We start from the raw sequence: 16,538 nt of genomic DNA, 5'->3' as shown, positions 1-16,538 counted from the left end.
ACCCTGATGCTAATGATGGGTGGTGTTATTCCTCACAATTGATGAAATCCGATTATAGGGCCCCATCAGGTTCGCCGGGAAGCCTCTTGACACGCTTCTGCTCCCAGTTTTCGAGATCTTTCGCTGCCAACCTCTTTACACGCATCCGAGGTTAGAATACATCCTTTCATGCGTGGTAGGCAGAGGTAGCTGCTAGATTGCTTGGGGAACTGACATAGTATTCGTCCTTGATATTGATTTTGCGGCCCGACTTGCCAACTCCCAATTCCTCCTCGCGAGTCATTTGTCTGACTCGCCGGTCGTGCTTCTCGTAGCGTACCGCCGTGGCTGGGGTCAGGACAAAAGAACCGGCTACGATGATAGACATGAATGGCAGGCCAAATAACAAGAACGGATGCTTGGCTAGCAACACGCGATATCTCGCAGCGAGAGTGCCAGCATTGGCAGCACTGGGGTAATTTTTCGATTGGAAAACCGCCATTGCGATGTGCGGTCAGTTCCCGGTCGACAGCCCGGTCCCGACTTGACTGTATGAGCTCGACGAGTTATCGTGAGCTATATCGTGAGCCCACGGTTTCAGAAGGGCGTATGTGAGACGTCGACCAGGGACGGCGGACGAGGCCCTGCTGGTTTTAAGTCGACTGTGTGGTGGTGTTGCTGGTGTGGTTAAAGGGTGGAATGATATTTTGGGATGGGTTTCCTCGTGGCGTGATATCAAACGGGATCAATCCACAGATACCGAAGGGTGACGTAATTATATATATGCAGTTATAGGGGTACCGGGGTGGAAAATATACCTCTTAGGTACCTAGGTACATATATCAAGGTATTTCGGCACTGGGGAAGGCCTAGGTAGGCACTTAACTTCCAGTAATAACGGATCGCTTGTTGTAATCTCTGTTTTCTTACATACCCGTTAGGTGGGTATCGACCTAATCTGAATATAGCAAGGTACCCGACAACCCCTCCCGCAGACAAGTTACGTAGCCCTACCCCCTGGGTACCTTGAGTTCCAACTTAAAATATGAGGTAGGTAAAGTACTACGTTACCTTAGGTACTTGTTCGGCAAACGGATATGGAAATGAGGTCCAACCTCACTAAATGCATAACCTTGTTACTGTCGCTACCTATGTTCCCAATGAGTCTCCTCTGAGATTGGATTTGATAAATCACGTGCTACCGCGATAATCAAATTCGCGTTGGACGCGTCGGTGACTTCGGATGCATCCACGCTGGTCATAGGCATACCTACCTTCACCCTTCCGTCCGGAGCTGGCTGGTTTCTATCCATGATAGCTGTGACGTGATGGCTCCTACATCCCATGGAAGAGGGGGCCATAATGGTCGCGAAAGCCTTGCATCAGGCCCGTTGACCAATACCAATGACCCGCCGCCATCGACTCTAGCCGCCCAGCTGGTGGGGAATATCTCGACTTCGACCCGGTCCTCCCGGCCAGATGAAACAGCTGAACTGAAAAGATTCTTCGGTATCATCGAAGATGTCAAGAACCAGCCGGATCTGCTGAAAACGTCGAAGGAACGAATTGATCATAACCACATGCTCATTTATGTCTACACGCGAGTCGTGCTGGAAGGCCTCCGGTGGGATGATCCCTTTGCTGACAAGGCCCAGCTACGCGCAGATGCGCTGAGAGCCGTGAACTTTTTGAGGATCACCATCCAAGAGACCCCCGAGGTTCTCCTTGCTACCGCTGACGAATCTGCCTTCCTCTTCAGAGGCGCCGAGCCTCTCTGGCTGTGGATGTTACCAAAGGTTCTCAGAATGCTTGGCTACAGCCAGTGCTCAGACCTAAAGGATCAGATTGAGTTGTTCATCCGTGACGTTTTCTTGGTCGCATCTCAGGTGGGCGTACTATGGCCTTTACTGCCCCAATTCATAGCATACATGAAGCTCAACTTCAACGGTGCGCTTGCAATTCTCCCAGTCCACGCAGCGATTATACCATCTGACAGATCGTGAAGCTATAATTAATCACCTCCATGAGAAAGCTACCTACGCCAGAAGCCGAGATATTGCTCTCCGCTTACAATTGCCCTCGGACTCTTTTCTTATGTCAATACCCGGCGGTGATCTTAGGCTGCTTCAACAGCAGTGCACATATACTATACAGTTGGCCTCTCAGGCACTGCAGCACGCATATTGTCTCGTGTCGGTTTTGTCGATACCCTGGACGCATCAATGTCCAGGGTTTGATATTATCTCTGCTTTCCAGGAGTCAACGCCGTGGCTTTTCGACGCTTATCTTCATCTCCACGAAGCTTCAGCCCAATGGCAGCACCTAGCACTAAATTTTCTCCCTCTTTTCCTGAAGAATACTATGCAGCTTCTTGGAGCGCTAGAGAATGCGAGTAGCCCTGACGTCTGCATTCAGCAGAAGGCGTCTACTCTACTTATCATCCTCTGTATAGAGATGTCCAACCAATCATCGGGAAAGCCCCTAACTGACGACCCTGAAACCCCGGACTATAAATTGCTCTGTATGGCCCTTGTTAAAGTGGCCAAGACCTCTATCCGTTCAGGGCCGGTGTCACGGCTCATCGTGTCGCAACTGATTCCGGCTCTGGAGAAATTGACTATCGGTAATGAAGCCGCCGCTTCCGGCGCCGACCTGTGGGCAAGTACCTGCGGAGCGTAAGTTTGATAATAGGTTGCTAATTTGATTTAGGGGTGCCTGGAATTGCTTCGAAAGCTGGCCATTCATCCGGTGCCCAGCTCGGTTGATGACTCGATAGATGTATCAATTCAACCGGACAAATTTTCGGACAACGATCTTTGTCGCCAGATCCAAGAGCTAGTAGTACGACCTATTGATGCTGTAGATTCGGAACCAGTATCAAAGCGCAGGAAGATCTCGGCCGAGCCACCGTCGCTATCTCGAGTCGTCACTCAGTTATGTGTTCTCTTAAGAGTAGAGACGGCAGTGAACCTGGTGGATTTGAAAGCTATCCTAGAGTATGTCGGTTTGCTGCCTGTTTCGTTTCTAGCTATTTTCCAGCTACTGATAAGAACAGAGATCGATTTAAAGACCTAACCGAGGTCGAGTCGTGCCGCATCATCGGCCTTCTAGCCTACATTTGTTGCGCTGCCGACGGCACGCTTTTAATGCATCGCAGGAAGGCCGGCGAGTTCCCACGACTTGACTGTCACTATTGCCAGTCGCCCCAAACTTCACGCGGGGTGCCGTTTTGCCTGGACGTTTCGGCAAAACAGACAATTCAAAATATTTTTTCTTCGTTAGTCCAGCTCCCCAGCTTCCTGGAATCGCGCAGATTGCGCGTCACTGCAATGTCCGCCTTGAGGCGCATCGCGAGGCATTCCGAAAACTCCGACTTTCTGGATTTAGAGGTCTCTGTGACTGCGCAATGGTGCTTGAAGTCTCTCCAGAGCTCCGTTAGAGAGCTTCGAATTGCCGCTGGGTGAGTAAGAACCTAACCGATAAGTACCTATATCTTGTAATCTAAAGGATATTTAGGCGAACTCTTGCGGTGTTTTTATCCCAGTCGAACCATCCGGAATTCGCTTCTCAAGTGATTCGAAGAAATCGTGGGAACGCTCTCAATATTCTGAGATCACTCTCAGAGCAAGACACCCCTCACCTCACTGAGACTTGTATTTTAGCCTGGTCTCAAGTCGGAAGGTAAGCAAGAGGCAGTCCATTGATCCATACGGGAAAGATGCTGAAATGTTTCCCCAAGTGTCGTATCTGATGATGAGCTGAACCTTGTTCTCGTTAAATTGGTTGAATACCTGGGCCACGAGAGCATGATCACATCCGTGGCTGCGTTTACCGAGGTATGAGAAGTTGATGTTGCCCCTTATATTAGTTCATGTCTTATTCTCGGCAGATAGTAAAGCTTGCTCGTTCTCGGGGTATGACTACGCGGCAACTATTTGAGCCGTTCTGGAGATACCTTGCGTTCTCTGCGACCAAAGACCTTATTTCTCGGCCCAAATTGAGTCAGACGTTGGCAGAGCTGCTAGATATGGGTGTTTCGGATTTGCTTCTCTATATCCAAGAGTATGCTCTGCCTTGGTTAGTACTCACTAAGAAACGGGATGTCATCCAGAAGATCGCCGATGTCCGAAAGGAGCAGGAAATTTGGAGATGCTGCCTCGATACTGCTAATTTGGGGCCGATACTGGCCCTCTTGTTAACCCAGGAAACCCCGGACATCCAACAACATTCCATGGATCTACTAGGACACATATCCCCTCACCTTAACAAGTCAGGAGGCCTCCTTGAACTACTTCAAATAGAGCCCATCTCAACTGCTTTCGAGTTGTTGAAGGCAGCAGGCGATGCCGATGAAGAGCGAAAGGCCCACGTAGGAATTCAATGTTTCTTCTGTTTACCGTTCTCAGCCCTAACTAGTCTCTAGATTCGCAACGCTCTGAACCAGATGGCTATCATGATGTTGGCAGGGAGTGGAGATAAGAAGCATAAAAAGTCGCACGCATCGGGTCCCTTCTTGCAGACATATGTGCTCGGTCTCATGGCCCGGCTTACCCAGGTCATAAATGACGTGTCGAACCGGACTCCTGTTCAGGAAAGGAGACTCTGCATCAAAGCAATGGAAGAAATGATTCGGATAGGGAAGCATTATATCCGCATTGCCCGTCCACAGGTATAAACAACTCCTCGATAACGTGGCCGGCCGCTGCTAATATCAAGCTAGATTTCCGCATGTCTTCTGGCAGCGATGTCACATGATGAAGTTCGGTCCGTAGCATTTTCCTGCTGGGCAGCGATGCTCCTCCACCTAGAAGAGGATGTCGAAGTTCTCGTTGAGACGACCTTTTTCCTTATCAGCCATTATTGGTCTTCCTTTGACGAAGCTACGCAGCGACAATCTCGGAACTTGATCGAATCTTTGCTCGAAAGAGAGTTACCAATTCTTGAGGCGGCTATAGGCAAGCTACCGTCGTTCAGTCATATCAATCAACTGTCCGATATCGAAGCCAGACTTAGCCAGCTTCGCCGGCCTGTGGACAGCAGGACCGCATTTCTGCTGCTTGCCGAAAGAATACGACATGAGAATGCTGGTGTTGTTCTCCTCGCGCTGAGAGAACTTTCGTCATACTTGCAGAGGCAGCAAGGTTACTTGCAGGCGTCTGCCATAAGTGAACAGCCTGATCCGGTGGTGTCTACTTTGGCTCGCTCACTCCTCGATTGCTCTTCGAAGTACAATAGTGCCCATGGCGAAATCAGCGATCTCTGCACCCAATGCATAGGTCTAATAGGGTGTCTGGACCCCAATCGTGTGGAGACTGTCCGCCCCGAGAGGCAGATCGTTATCAAGAGTAATTTCGAAGATGCTGGAGAGACGACCGACTTCGTTATCTACCTGCTCGAGGAGGTACTGGTCAAATCGTTTCTCTCGGCTACCGACACCAATCTGCAGGGCTTCCTCTCATACGCGATCCAAGAACTCCTGGACAGAAGCGATATCAGAACCGCCGTCGAAATGCAAGGCTCGAGGGATGCTGCCCCCCTTTATCGTAAATATTTATCCATGTCAGAAACTACACGAGAGGTCTTGATACCCTTTATGACTTCCAGATACGTCCTCCCACCGCTAGGTCCGCAGCAGACAGAGTATCCTGTTTTCCGACCGGGGAAGGTGTACGCAAATTGGATACGGAGCTTTATTCTTGACCTCATGCATAGACCGCAGGCTCCATTTGCTCAGCTCATATTCGAGCCTCTATATCGAGTCATTCGCGTCAAAGATCTCTCGACCGCGGAATTCCTGTTTCCATATGTAGTCCTCCACATTATTGTGGGCGAGGACACGGCGCCGGAGGAGCGTTCGAACGTACTCCGCGAACTCCTCAACGTTCTTCAGCACGAGCTCCCAGATGACGCAAGCTATGCGGAGAAGGAGGATAAGAAATTATACTGCGAGGTGGGACATCAGATCGTACATGCTGGTGAAATTCGCGCTGACTTCAAATAGGCCGTGTTTCGATTTGTTGACTACGCTATGCGGTGGCTGCAGTTAAAGAGGACCCAGTCAAACCTCAACCCTAGAGATACGGTTGCGATGGACAAGGTGCAAGAGATACTCGATGCTATCCCTGCTGAATTAATATCGCAGCGGGCGGTAGATTGCAAAGTCTACGCCCGGGCCTTATTTCACCTCGAACAGCACATCCGTCAGGTGGATGAGGAAAAAAAGGGCACAGAGGAGAGGGAGCGCCTCCTTCAGAGGCTCCAGGACATATACACGCAGATCGACGAGCCCGATGGCCTCGAAGGCATATCCGCACATCTGCATGTACTCGACATCAATCAGCAGATCCTGAGCCATCGAAAGGCCGGACGATGGGCGGCAGCGCAGACCTGGTACGAAATCAAGTTGGCCGAAAATCCCGACAACGTCGATGTGCAGATTGATCTCCTGACTTGTCTCAAAGAGTCGGGGCAGTATGGTGAGTTTCTTCTCCCATGCGTGCTCCACCCGCAATAGCTAATTATCGATACAGATGTTCTCCTTAACTATGTCGAAGGTATCGAGAAGCACACTGCTCTGACGACAATAAATCGGATCGCGCCGTTCGCCGTGGAGGCGTCTTGGGCAACGGGAAGATGGCAGACGATGGAGAAATTTATCAAGAAATACCAAGGCGATCACACGGAGAACTTCAACGTATCTGTCGCCCAGGCGCTTCTCTACCTACAAAAAAGATGGACAAAGGAATTTGCCAGCGAGATGAGAACACTCAGGGATAGGGTCAACTCGTCGATGAACTTCTCGGTCACCTCGTCGCTACGGGCCTGCCACGAATCGATGCTAAAATGCCACGTCCTAACCGATCTAGAACTGATCGCCGGAATTAACAATGACGGGAGTCAACATCCCCAGGAAATCCTCAAGACTCTTGACCGACGCCTCGAGGTTATCGGTTCCTACGTCAACGACAAACAATATGTATTGAGCATTCGGCGGGCGGCTATGATGCTGATGAAGTAAGGTTTCCATATATTTGTCTCCCAGCTCTGGTTTCTTATTTATTTATTGATATTCAAACTACCTCGCCATTAGCTAACCCGAGCAGACCAAAGTTCAGTGATCTCGATATCTCGACCCTTTGGTTATCAAGCGCTCGACTCGCGAGGAAGGCCAATTCTATGCACCAATCATTCAATGCAGTACTCCAGGCCTCACAGCTCGGTGACGACTCCGCAACCATCGAAAACGCCCGGCTATTGTGGAAAGAAGGTCATAATAGAAAGGCAATACAGACGCTGCAAGGCGCCATTGCCAACAAGAACTTCACCAACCGGAGCTTCGTCGACAACGAATCTTCGGAAAAGAGCCTCGAGTCGCAACATAATATGCTGACCGCCCGTGCTCAGCTACTTCTCGCCAAGTGGCTTGACAGCGCAGGTCAGACGCACGCTACCGCTTTGCGAGAGCATTATCAGAATGTCCCGAAGAACTTCGGGACATGGGAGAAAGGCCATTACTACCTTGGCCGGCATTATAAGAAGGTACTGGAATCCGAGAAGGCGCTCAAGCCGGACGATCAGAGTGACGAATACTTGACGGGGGAGACAGCGAAGCTAGTCATTGAGAACTATATCAGGTCTTTGAATTATGGAACCAAATACCTATACCAGACTCTGCCCAGGGTCCTGACCCTCTGGCTCGAGTTGGGCGCACAGGTCAACAAGGCCCCGGAGGGCAAGCTCTCAGTTTCTGACGAACTCCGTCATCACCGCCGGACGCAGCTTGGGTCGCTTCACAACTACCTTCTCAAATCCATCAACCGGCTACCTGCCTATATCTTCTATACGACCTTGCCTCAGCTCGTAGCTCGCATTGCCCATCCCAACGGGGAGGTCTTTGCGTTGCTCCAGGAAATCATATGTCGAGTTATCGAGACCTACCCGAGGCAGGCGATGTGGAGTCTCTTCGCCATCACAACTTCGCGACAGGCCACCTCGGAGCGGAAGGCTCGGGGCCAGCAAATCCTCCAGAACCTGAGAAATAGGAGCAAGAAGGCGGAGAAAGGGTCATACGACATGAAGTCGCTATTGCGCATGGGTGAGAAGTTAGCGGATCAACTACTCATGGCCTGCAACACGGGGAATTTCCAGAGTAACAGGACCACGGTGGCAAGCATCACTCGCGATCTGAACTTCAATCACAAATGCACCCCTTGCCCCCTCGTCGTTCCAGTGGAGGCATGTCTAACCGCGACATTGCCCACTATGACGGACAACGTCAGGAAGCACAAAGCTTTCTCGCGAGATGCCGTCCTCATCCAGTCATTCCTCGACGAGGTGTTGGTGCTGGGCTCCCTAGCCAAGCCCCGGAAACTCACGGCCCGCGGATCGAACGGGGTGAACTACGGGCTCCTGATCAAGCCGAAGGACGACCTCCGGACCGACCAACGCCTCATGGAATTCAACAGCATGATAAATCGGTCCCTGAAACGAGATGCCGAATCCAGCAGGAGACAGCTATACATCAAAACGTACGCGGTGACGCCGCTCAACGAGGAGTGCGGTATCATTGAGTGGGTTGACGGGCTCAAGACTCTCCGAGACATCCTGCTTGCCGTCTACCGATCTCGCGGGATCGTACCCAGCTATCAACATCTCGCGCAGATGATGAAGGATGCGGCATTGGGAGGAGATAACACTAAGATCTTCACGGAGGGGGTGTTGGGAATTTTCCCGCCGGTGCTCCCCAATTGGTTCATTGCGCAATTCCCGAGCCCGTCGGCATGGTTCGCGGCCCGACTTCGATACACGCGGTCCTGCGCCGTCATGTCGATGGTGGGCACGATCCTGGGACTCGGCGACCGGCACGGGGAGAACGTGCTGCTGGAGGAGGGCAACGGCGGTGTGTTCCACGTGGACTTCAACTGCCTCTTCGACAAGGGCCTCACCTTCGCACAGCCGGAGCGGGTGCCGTTCCGACTCACGCACAACATGGTGGCAGCGATGGGAATATACGGGTACGAGGGGCCGTTTAGGCAGTGCTCGGAGCTGACGCTGGGGATCCTACGGCAGCAGGAAGAGACGCTGATGACGATCCTCGAGGCCTTCATCTACGACCCGACGCTGGATCTCCAGCGAGACAAGCGCAGGAAGAACGAGGTGGTTAGGCTCAACCCGGAGAGCGTGGTAGAGAGCATCAAGAGAAAGGTCCGGGGTCTGCTACGGAACGAGAGCATCCCGCTCGGCGTCGAGGGGCAAGTGGAGGAATTAATCAAGCAAGCGGTCGACCCAAAGAACTTGACCGCTATGTACATCGGCTGGTGCCCCTTCCTATAGAATTGGGCCCGGCCGAAGTAGGTAGAGGAAGTAGGAGGCCGGTAGGAGCCTGCCTGTCCCCTTTCCCCCTCCCTCTCCCTCGCTCTCTTTCTCGACCGTTCCGTGCCCTCCCGACCTCTCCGAGGGTGTTGTGCATCTGTATAGTCGCATCACGCAGGGGACGGTTGGTTCGAGCCGGCAGGTATTGCGAGGGAGGCTAGTGTCGGGCTCGTGGCCACAGAAAACACGGGCATGATGGCGTCTACATATGAGATGGAGTACCGTGGGTAGATTTCTCAAGTCGGATATCCTGTAGCTTAAGGTACCAGAGAGCAATTGACATGTGACGAAAACTACCAAAGAAAACAAAAGAGAGGCAAAGGTTGGGAAATGTCGGAGTGGAAGGAAGAAGAAAGCTGCGACGGGATCTACGAGGAGGGGGGGTAAGCTCAGGTAGCTAAAGGCGCCTATACCTATAACATGTGAGTGGTGGCAGCCTGGAGCGACGTGGATTGCTAGGCAGTTCGGGGGGGGAGGGGAGGGCTCGCTAAGCCCCCTAAGGGCCTGGATATTTAGGCACCCATACCCCCTAACCCAGCAGCCTGGTAGCAAGGTCGGCAGGCCGGCAGCAGGCTGGCCTTGCTGCCTGAGGTACCTATCTGATCTGGGCCATCTATCTACCTCCTCACCTCTCTGGGGTTTGATTCCACCCCCCCCCAGCGCTGACACTGACCAACAACGCGCTTTGGCAACGCGTTGTGCCGTGAAAACGACCGGGCGCCAGAAATAAAATAATAAAGAAGCTACCGTTGTGATTTCGATGTCGACTGTGTTTCTAATTTCCGCCCATTCCACCTTCAACCACTCTACAACCTCTTCTTTCCCTGCGACCTTACCCTTACTCTTTTTTTTTCAATCAACCCGTCTCTCACCCTGTGTGTGCGTGCTGTGCTGCCCCTCCCCTCTATTAGAAAAGTACACCAGTCCCATTCTCCTTTTCTCCCCTCTCTTCTCATCTTTTCTTTCTCCTCGCCCACACACACACACACCGCACACACACACACACACACACCTCTCTGTCTCTCTGTGTCTCCCTCCATCTCACCCTCCCCCCCCCCTCTACCTTTTCTGCCTACTCAGCCTTTTCTATTTGATTCCGATAGATTAGCGCTTCGCACCTCACAGTACCCCTCCCATCGCACTGATTCCGATACCTGCCCCATCCTCTGTCGTCGCGGCTGGGCGCACCCATCTTCAGGGCGTCTCTCTGTCTGATCTTGGGCGCAATACCTTTCGTTCGTCCTTGATCCCTCATCCATCTGGACCATCCTGCGAGCAGAAGCATTTCCTCTGCCTATCAATTACCCGCCAGATAAATCCAAGGCAGCAATGTCTTATCGCATTGGTGAGCCCGAGGTTTTCATTTCTTTCATCTCCCCCAACCCCCCTTACTCTATCCCGCTACACAACCCTCCCCCTCCCCCCGAGCTAGCCGCCTATTATCCAAAATGACTACGATGACTGACTCCGACCCCAGAGCTCTCCGCCAACAACCGTGCCGGTTGCCAGGATGGCGAATGCAAGAAGAGAGCCGAGAAGATTACCAAGGGCTCTCTCCGTCTCGGTACCTGGGTAACTATGCCGGGTGGCGACCACGGATCGTGGCGATGGAGACATTGGTATGACTTGGCAAAATAGGCCTCCGCAATTTGTTCTTCACTGACTAACCGGACTCTAGGGGATGTGTCTCCGGCAAGACAATTTCCAATATCCAAGACTCTATCAAAAACAACGATGAGTTTAGTTGGGATATGCTTGATGGCTATGATGAATTGGAGTAAGTTGGAGTGAGACATCTCGTATTGCTTGCTTCTACCTAGCTAACCTATTGTCTACAGCGAGCACGTTGATATCCAGGAGAAGATTCGACGTGTCGTGACCCAAGGTCACATTGACCCCGAGGATTTCAACGGGGTAAGTCACCACTTACCACACTGCGTCCGCTCCATACTCAGGCGATCGCTAACGCCCGATAGGACCCCGAGTTCAACAAACCCGGCCAGACGGCCATCCGCGGCCGTGCCAAGAAAACTAAGGCAAAGGACGACGAGGTGAGTGCGAGCTTCATACCTTGCGTGTAAAATACACCATGATACTAACATGTCTACAGCCAGAGGAAGAAGAGGATATCCCCAAGAAAAAGTTGACCAAGAAGGAGTCTGCTAAGAACGCCGGCAAGAAGGCCCGAGAGGAGGACGAAGAGGAGAAGCCTCAGCCTGTGAAGAAAACCGCCAAACGAAAGCAGCCTGCTAAGCGTGGCCGCAAGGCAGTAGAGGAGGAGGAGGAGGACGACGACGACGACGACGACGACGAGAAAGAGGAAGAGGTTCAGCCGGCCAAAAAGAAGTCCAGGGGTGTTCGCAAGACCAAGAAGGTCGTCAGCGAAAACGATGAGGAGCCCGAGGAAGAGCCCGAGGAGATTGTTCCCGCGAAGAAAGCTCGTGGCAAGAAGGCTGCAAAGGCCTCGATTCCGCCCCCTGAGGAAGACGAGGAGGAGGAAGAGGAGGACGAGAAGCCTGCTCCGAAGGCCAAGGCCAAGGCCGCGGCTAAGAGTGGTCGCAAGGCCAAGGCTGCCGGATCCGACGAGGAGGCTCCCGCTCCTAAGGGAAACCGAGGTCGAGGTCGTCCTAGAGGGTAAGGCTTGGAGTCGCCCTCCCCGTCCTTCAACCTACGGAGAGCTCTGGCTAATCAAATGAACGGACCCATGCTAATCCAATGAACAGGAAGGACGATAAGTAAACGTCGTGACTATTTCCCGCCCTACCACCCGCAGTCATTTACAGGGTTTCCGTCCGTTGTTGTCTCCGATCTCTCGCTCGTGACTACCGTCATTTGGAGGGAACGCGACTGTGCTAGTAGGAATCAATTCCGCCATCTGTGTTTACTATGCGGCAAATTCCCGCTTTGCCTCGACGATCACAAAACCTGACCCAGACGGGCGCTCTCTGTGCCGGACGACCGCGATTGCAGGGTGAAGCTGCGTGTGAGAGTTGTTACTCTAGGAGATACCAGTTGAGAACCCAGGTTTTGATTTGACGGTCGTGGCTCTGCTATAAGGTGTGAGGTGTACTTATTCTTAGTTTAATGATGAAAGAGAGGATCGGAACAGAAAGTATAACGGCCTCTCGCGTGTCTACCGTGTCTCGAGTACCCCCTGAGTCGCCCGAATGAGCATAGAGCGAGGCTATATACAGACCAGGGAAGGATGAAGATAACCGCTTGTATCCCCGTAAGCGCATAAAATGCGCACACAAGTATGGACGGGTACCTAAATGTGAGTGCTGATAGTGCTGATGGGCGGGTATATGCATATATATATAAGTATGCGGTGCATATCTAGCTCAGCGGTCCCACTCGGATACGCAATGTCTTGGGCATATGCATAAGGACATAGGTACCCAAAGTACTACGTTGGTAGAGGTAAGCATTCTATCATAGTGGCCTCACCACTTGTCGTCCTATCAACAACAAAATATCCCCTTCCTTCTGTACACCTCACACTGTTCACGAATCTAACCCGCCTTGGGTCGCTGGATAAGCTGCGCAATAGGACAGTGTGGTTTCGAAACATCCGTGTCGCCTCTATCGCACACCCATGCCTGCCTCCCTAGTTAGCACGACGCCCCCCAGCTTCAATTAGCATCGCCGCTGCGTAGGTCACGATGCACCTACCGTCGCGGGCGTTGTCGCTTGCGGTGTTGCTCGCGTTGCCCGCCGCCGTTCGCGCCGTCTTCAAAGACGAGGTCGGCCACATCGACTACCACCACGAGCTCCTCGGTGTGCCCCAGCGCGAAACTACATTCTTCCACCGCCCCCGGCCCCAGGACAAGGCGAGCCTCCTCTACACCCTCAGCGACCTCGGCGTCCTCGGCGCCGTCAATCCCGGCAATGGCGCCATCGTGTGGCGCCGGCTGCTGGACGGGAACATAACTGATGGAGGAGGGCACTTGCGTGCCGGCGACGACGAGACCTGGCTGGCCAGCGCCCTGGGTGGCTCCGTGCATACGTGGGACGCCATCAGCGGCCGCAACGTCTGGTCCCTCGAGTTCGACGGTGTCGTCAAGGACCTCGAGATCATGGAGATGACCGAGAGCAACCGCAAGGATGTCCTGGCGCTGCACGAGGAGGATGGCGCGACGGTGGCACGGAGGATACACGGCAAGGAAGGACACGTGGTGTGGGAGTTTCGCGAGCTCAATAACGACCTACCCCTACAGGTGAGCACCAACGTGGAGAAGGTGTTCGTCGTTACCCTACACGGCTCGCTGTCGTCCTACAACCTCAAGGTTCTGGTCCTCGACACCCTCACCGGCAAGAAACTCGACGAGATCATCGTCGGGACGAAAAGCGAAGTGCAGAAGCCGGCAGACGTCATGTTCGTCGGCGCCAACTCGGCTGCCCCTGTCGTCGCTTGGACCGACAACGCCCTGACTAAGCTAAAAGTTTCCGTCCTCGGCTCGAAGACGAGGCAGGAGTTCTCTCTCGTGGCTGGTGCGGCCAGCGTGGAGATCCACGCACCACACACCATCCAGTCGGTGCCGCATTTCCTCGTGCACACCCGAACCAAGTCGGGAAGCAAGGCGGATGTGTTCCACGTCGACATGAAGAATGGCGCCATTAGTAAGGCCTACGAGCTACCATTGCTTGAGGGAGCGAATGCATTCTCGACGAGTTCATCTGCTGCCAACGTCTACTTCACCCGGGTCACGGCCGACGAGGTCATAGTCACCTCATCAAGCTCCCACGGCATCCTCGGCCGTTGGCCTGTTAAAGGAGGGGCCAATAAACGGAACGCGATACACGGTGTCTCCGACGTCATTAAGAAATCCGACGATACTTACGCCGTCAGATCAGCTATTGTCACGGACGACGACGACTGGGTTCAGATTGTCAACGGAGATGTGGCTTGGGCTCGAACCGAAGGCTTGAGCGGCGCCGTCGCTACTGCTTGGGCGGAAATTCCCGAGTCGGAGGATCTAGCAAGGACATTAGAGGCTGAGGCACACAGCAATCCCCTTTCTGCCTTCATTCACCGGTTTAAACGTCACATTGACGAGCTTCAATACCTACCGGCGTACCTAGAGACAGTTTCCAAACGCCTCGTCGCCAGCCTGCTCGGGACAGATATCTCAGGAGCGAGCGATGTGCTTTCTCGAGATAGTTTCGGCTTTAATAAGCTCGTCGTTCTGGCGACGAAGCGTGGTAAGCTTTACGGCCTTGACGTCGGCAACCACGGTAGGATTGTCTGGTCCAAGTCAGCGAGCGAAATCCCGTCCAGCAAGCACTGGGACGTAGTAGCCATCTATGCCGATGATGCGAAGGGACAGGTGACCGTCCTAGGAGCCAATGGCGAGGTTATAACCGTTAGTCCAGACACCGGCGAAGTTGTCGAAGCGGTACCGTCCGGTTCACTTCCGCGGGTAGAGAGCGCGGTTGTGGTGGACAGCGATGCCGGTCCCTGGCTGCTACCCGTCGGTGAGTCCGGCAGGATTGGCCAAATACCAAGTTCGCACGCCCCCAAGCAGACTATCGTCACGCGAACTAGTGACGGCCGAGTTAGGGGTGTAAAATTTGTGGTCGACGGCGAGAAAACCACGCAATTGGAGACATGGTCCTTCTCTCCGCCTACGGGGCAGAAGATTGTCGAGGTAGCGAGTCGACCCCAGCACGACCCAATTGCCTCGATAGGTCGAGTCCTCGGTGACCGCACCGTCAAGTACAAATACCTAAATCCCAACACCTTAGTTGTCGCGGCGGTTGACGAACAAGAGAACTCTCTCTCCGTCTATCTCCTGGATACGGTATCCGGGCAGGTCCTGACCTCGTCAATCTACGAAGGAGTCGACTCAACCAAGGACATCTCCTGTGCCATAGCCGAGAATTGGTTCCTATGCTCATTCTTCGGCCAGTACCAGCTACGAGAAGCGGAGTCACAGAGCCTCAGGGGCTACCAGGTCGTCGTCTCGGACTTGTACGAGTCAGACGTAGCGAACGACCGCGGGGCGCTTAGCGACGCGGCCAACTTTTCGTCTCTCGACCCGGTCGACGTGCCCACGAGGCCGTACCTGCCGTCGGTGACCTCGAAGGTATTCGTGATATCGGAGCCGGCGCGGTCGCTAGCTGTGACGAAGACGCGGCAGGGGATCGCAGCGCGGCAGGTGCTCGCCTACCTACCTGAAACGCAGTCGATCGTGGGAATCGCGCGCACGGCGCTCGAGCCGCGGCGGCCCGTCGGCCGTGACCCGACGCCGGCAGAGGTCGAGGAAGGGCTCACCCGGTACGCGGCGGCGCTCGAGCTCGACCCCCGGGCGCGCCCGTCGCACTACCGCGAGGTCCTCGGTGTCCGAGGCATCGCGACGACGCCGGCCACGCTCGAGAGCACCTGCCTCGTGCTCGCGTACGGCATCGACGTGTTCGGGACCCGCGTCGCGCCCAGCCTCACGTTCGACGCGCTCGGCCAGGGCTTCAACAAACCGGCGCTCGTGGGCACGGTGCTCGCGCTCGTCGCTGGAGTAGGAGTGCTGAGTCCTATGGTAAGCTCCTCTCCCCCCTCCTCTCCTCCCTTCTCTTGTTTCCCGTCATCGTCAGCGTCGTTGTCACGTGCACACTTGACTAACTCGATATCCCCACCCGCGCGCAGGTCAGGAAGAAGCAGATTAACCTGCGCTGGCAGGCGTAAGTAGACCAGACGCGTAAGCAGAACAGCCTGGGTTATGAGGGACGAGCAAAATACGGGGCAAACAGCGGAGAGGCAAGGGAACGGGAAAATAGGTTTAGTCACGCCAAAGGGAGAGGGGCCGGTAGCAGCTGAGAAAGGGGCACGCGGTAATGATGACGAGAGCGGTGTGTACAGTAACATGCATGCGTATACGGGCACATCTACAAGACGCCCACCTACCTACCTACTTACTAGTGCTTCGCGGGTACGGCACGGCAGCATCTAGACGGACGGGCGGGACTAGTGAGGGTTCGAGGAGAATACATGATCTTGCTACTTGCAGCCCAGTTCCCAGCGCGTGAAATGGGGAGGGAGAGAGGGAGGGAGAGAGAGCCTAGAGCCTTGGATCCGAGTTCCAGGTGCGGCCGCAGCAAGGGGCCTTTGCCGCCTACGCTTGTTTACGCGTCCCCTCGCCTTATTGTACAGAACGGGGCGCGCGTCGATAGAGGCGATCGGTGAGTAGCGGCGG

General features: G+C 53.9%; 4 protein-coding genes across 4 annotated transcripts; 3 read left to right on the top strand and 1 right to left on the bottom strand.

The window, feature by feature from the left end:
* Nucleotides 1-52: 52 nt before the first annotated feature.
* On the bottom strand, nt 53-481 carry GGS23DRAFT_602539 (cytochrome c oxidase assembly protein COX16-domain-containing protein; the record flags this gene model as incomplete). Its single annotated transcript, XM_051519337.1, has 2 exons — nt 53-133; nt 215-481. 2 exons carry the CDS (start codon nt 479-481, stop codon nt 53-55), a joined length of 348 nt encoding a protein of 115 aa, XP_051376158.1.
* A 709-nt stretch (nt 482-1,190) lies between these two features.
* Nucleotides 1,191-9,817, top strand: GGS23DRAFT_548431 (phosphatidyl inositol 3-kinase). The gene is made up of 12 exons (XM_051515148.1): nt 1,191-1,926; nt 1,985-2,637; nt 2,689-2,975; nt 3,035-3,439; nt 3,496-3,660; nt 3,719-3,815; nt 3,869-4,348; nt 4,403-4,648; nt 4,700-5,929; nt 5,981-6,455; nt 6,510-6,993; nt 7,083-9,817. Exons 1-12 carry the CDS (start codon nt 1,308-1,310, stop codon nt 9,310-9,312), a joined length of 7,371 nt encoding a protein of 2,456 aa, XP_051376157.1. The 5' UTR covers nt 1,191-1,307; the 3' UTR covers nt 9,313-9,817.
* A 753-nt stretch (nt 9,818-10,570) lies between these two features.
* Nucleotides 10,571-12,551, top strand: GGS23DRAFT_178161 (uncharacterized protein). Its single transcript, XM_051511611.1, has 6 exons — nt 10,571-10,696; nt 10,829-10,970; nt 11,030-11,128; nt 11,190-11,265; nt 11,328-11,402; nt 11,462-12,551. Exons 1-6 carry the CDS (start codon nt 10,681-10,683, stop codon nt 11,987-11,989), a joined length of 936 nt encoding a protein of 311 aa, XP_051376156.1. The 5' UTR covers nt 10,571-10,680; the 3' UTR covers nt 11,990-12,551.
* Nucleotides 12,552-12,787: 236 nt separating this feature from the next.
* GGS23DRAFT_548427 (DUF1620-domain-containing protein) lies at nt 12,788-16,350 on the top strand. The gene is made up of 2 exons (XM_051515147.1): nt 12,788-15,884; nt 15,992-16,350. Exons 1-2 carry the CDS (start codon nt 13,014-13,016, stop codon nt 16,028-16,030), a joined length of 2,910 nt encoding a protein of 969 aa, XP_051376155.1. The 5' UTR covers nt 12,788-13,013; the 3' UTR covers nt 16,031-16,350.
* The last annotated feature ends 188 nt before the right edge of the window (nt 16,351-16,538 follow it).

Source organism: Durotheca rogersii, assembly GCF_024521655.1.
Source record: "Durotheca rogersii strain YMJ 92031201 chromosome Unknown GGS23scaffold_2, whole genome shotgun sequence".
Taxonomy (NCBI): domain Eukaryota; kingdom Fungi; phylum Ascomycota; class Sordariomycetes; order Xylariales; family Xylariaceae; genus Durotheca; species Durotheca rogersii.
Note: the sequence above shows the minus strand (reverse complement) of the source record. Positions and strands in the feature narration are given on the sequence as shown.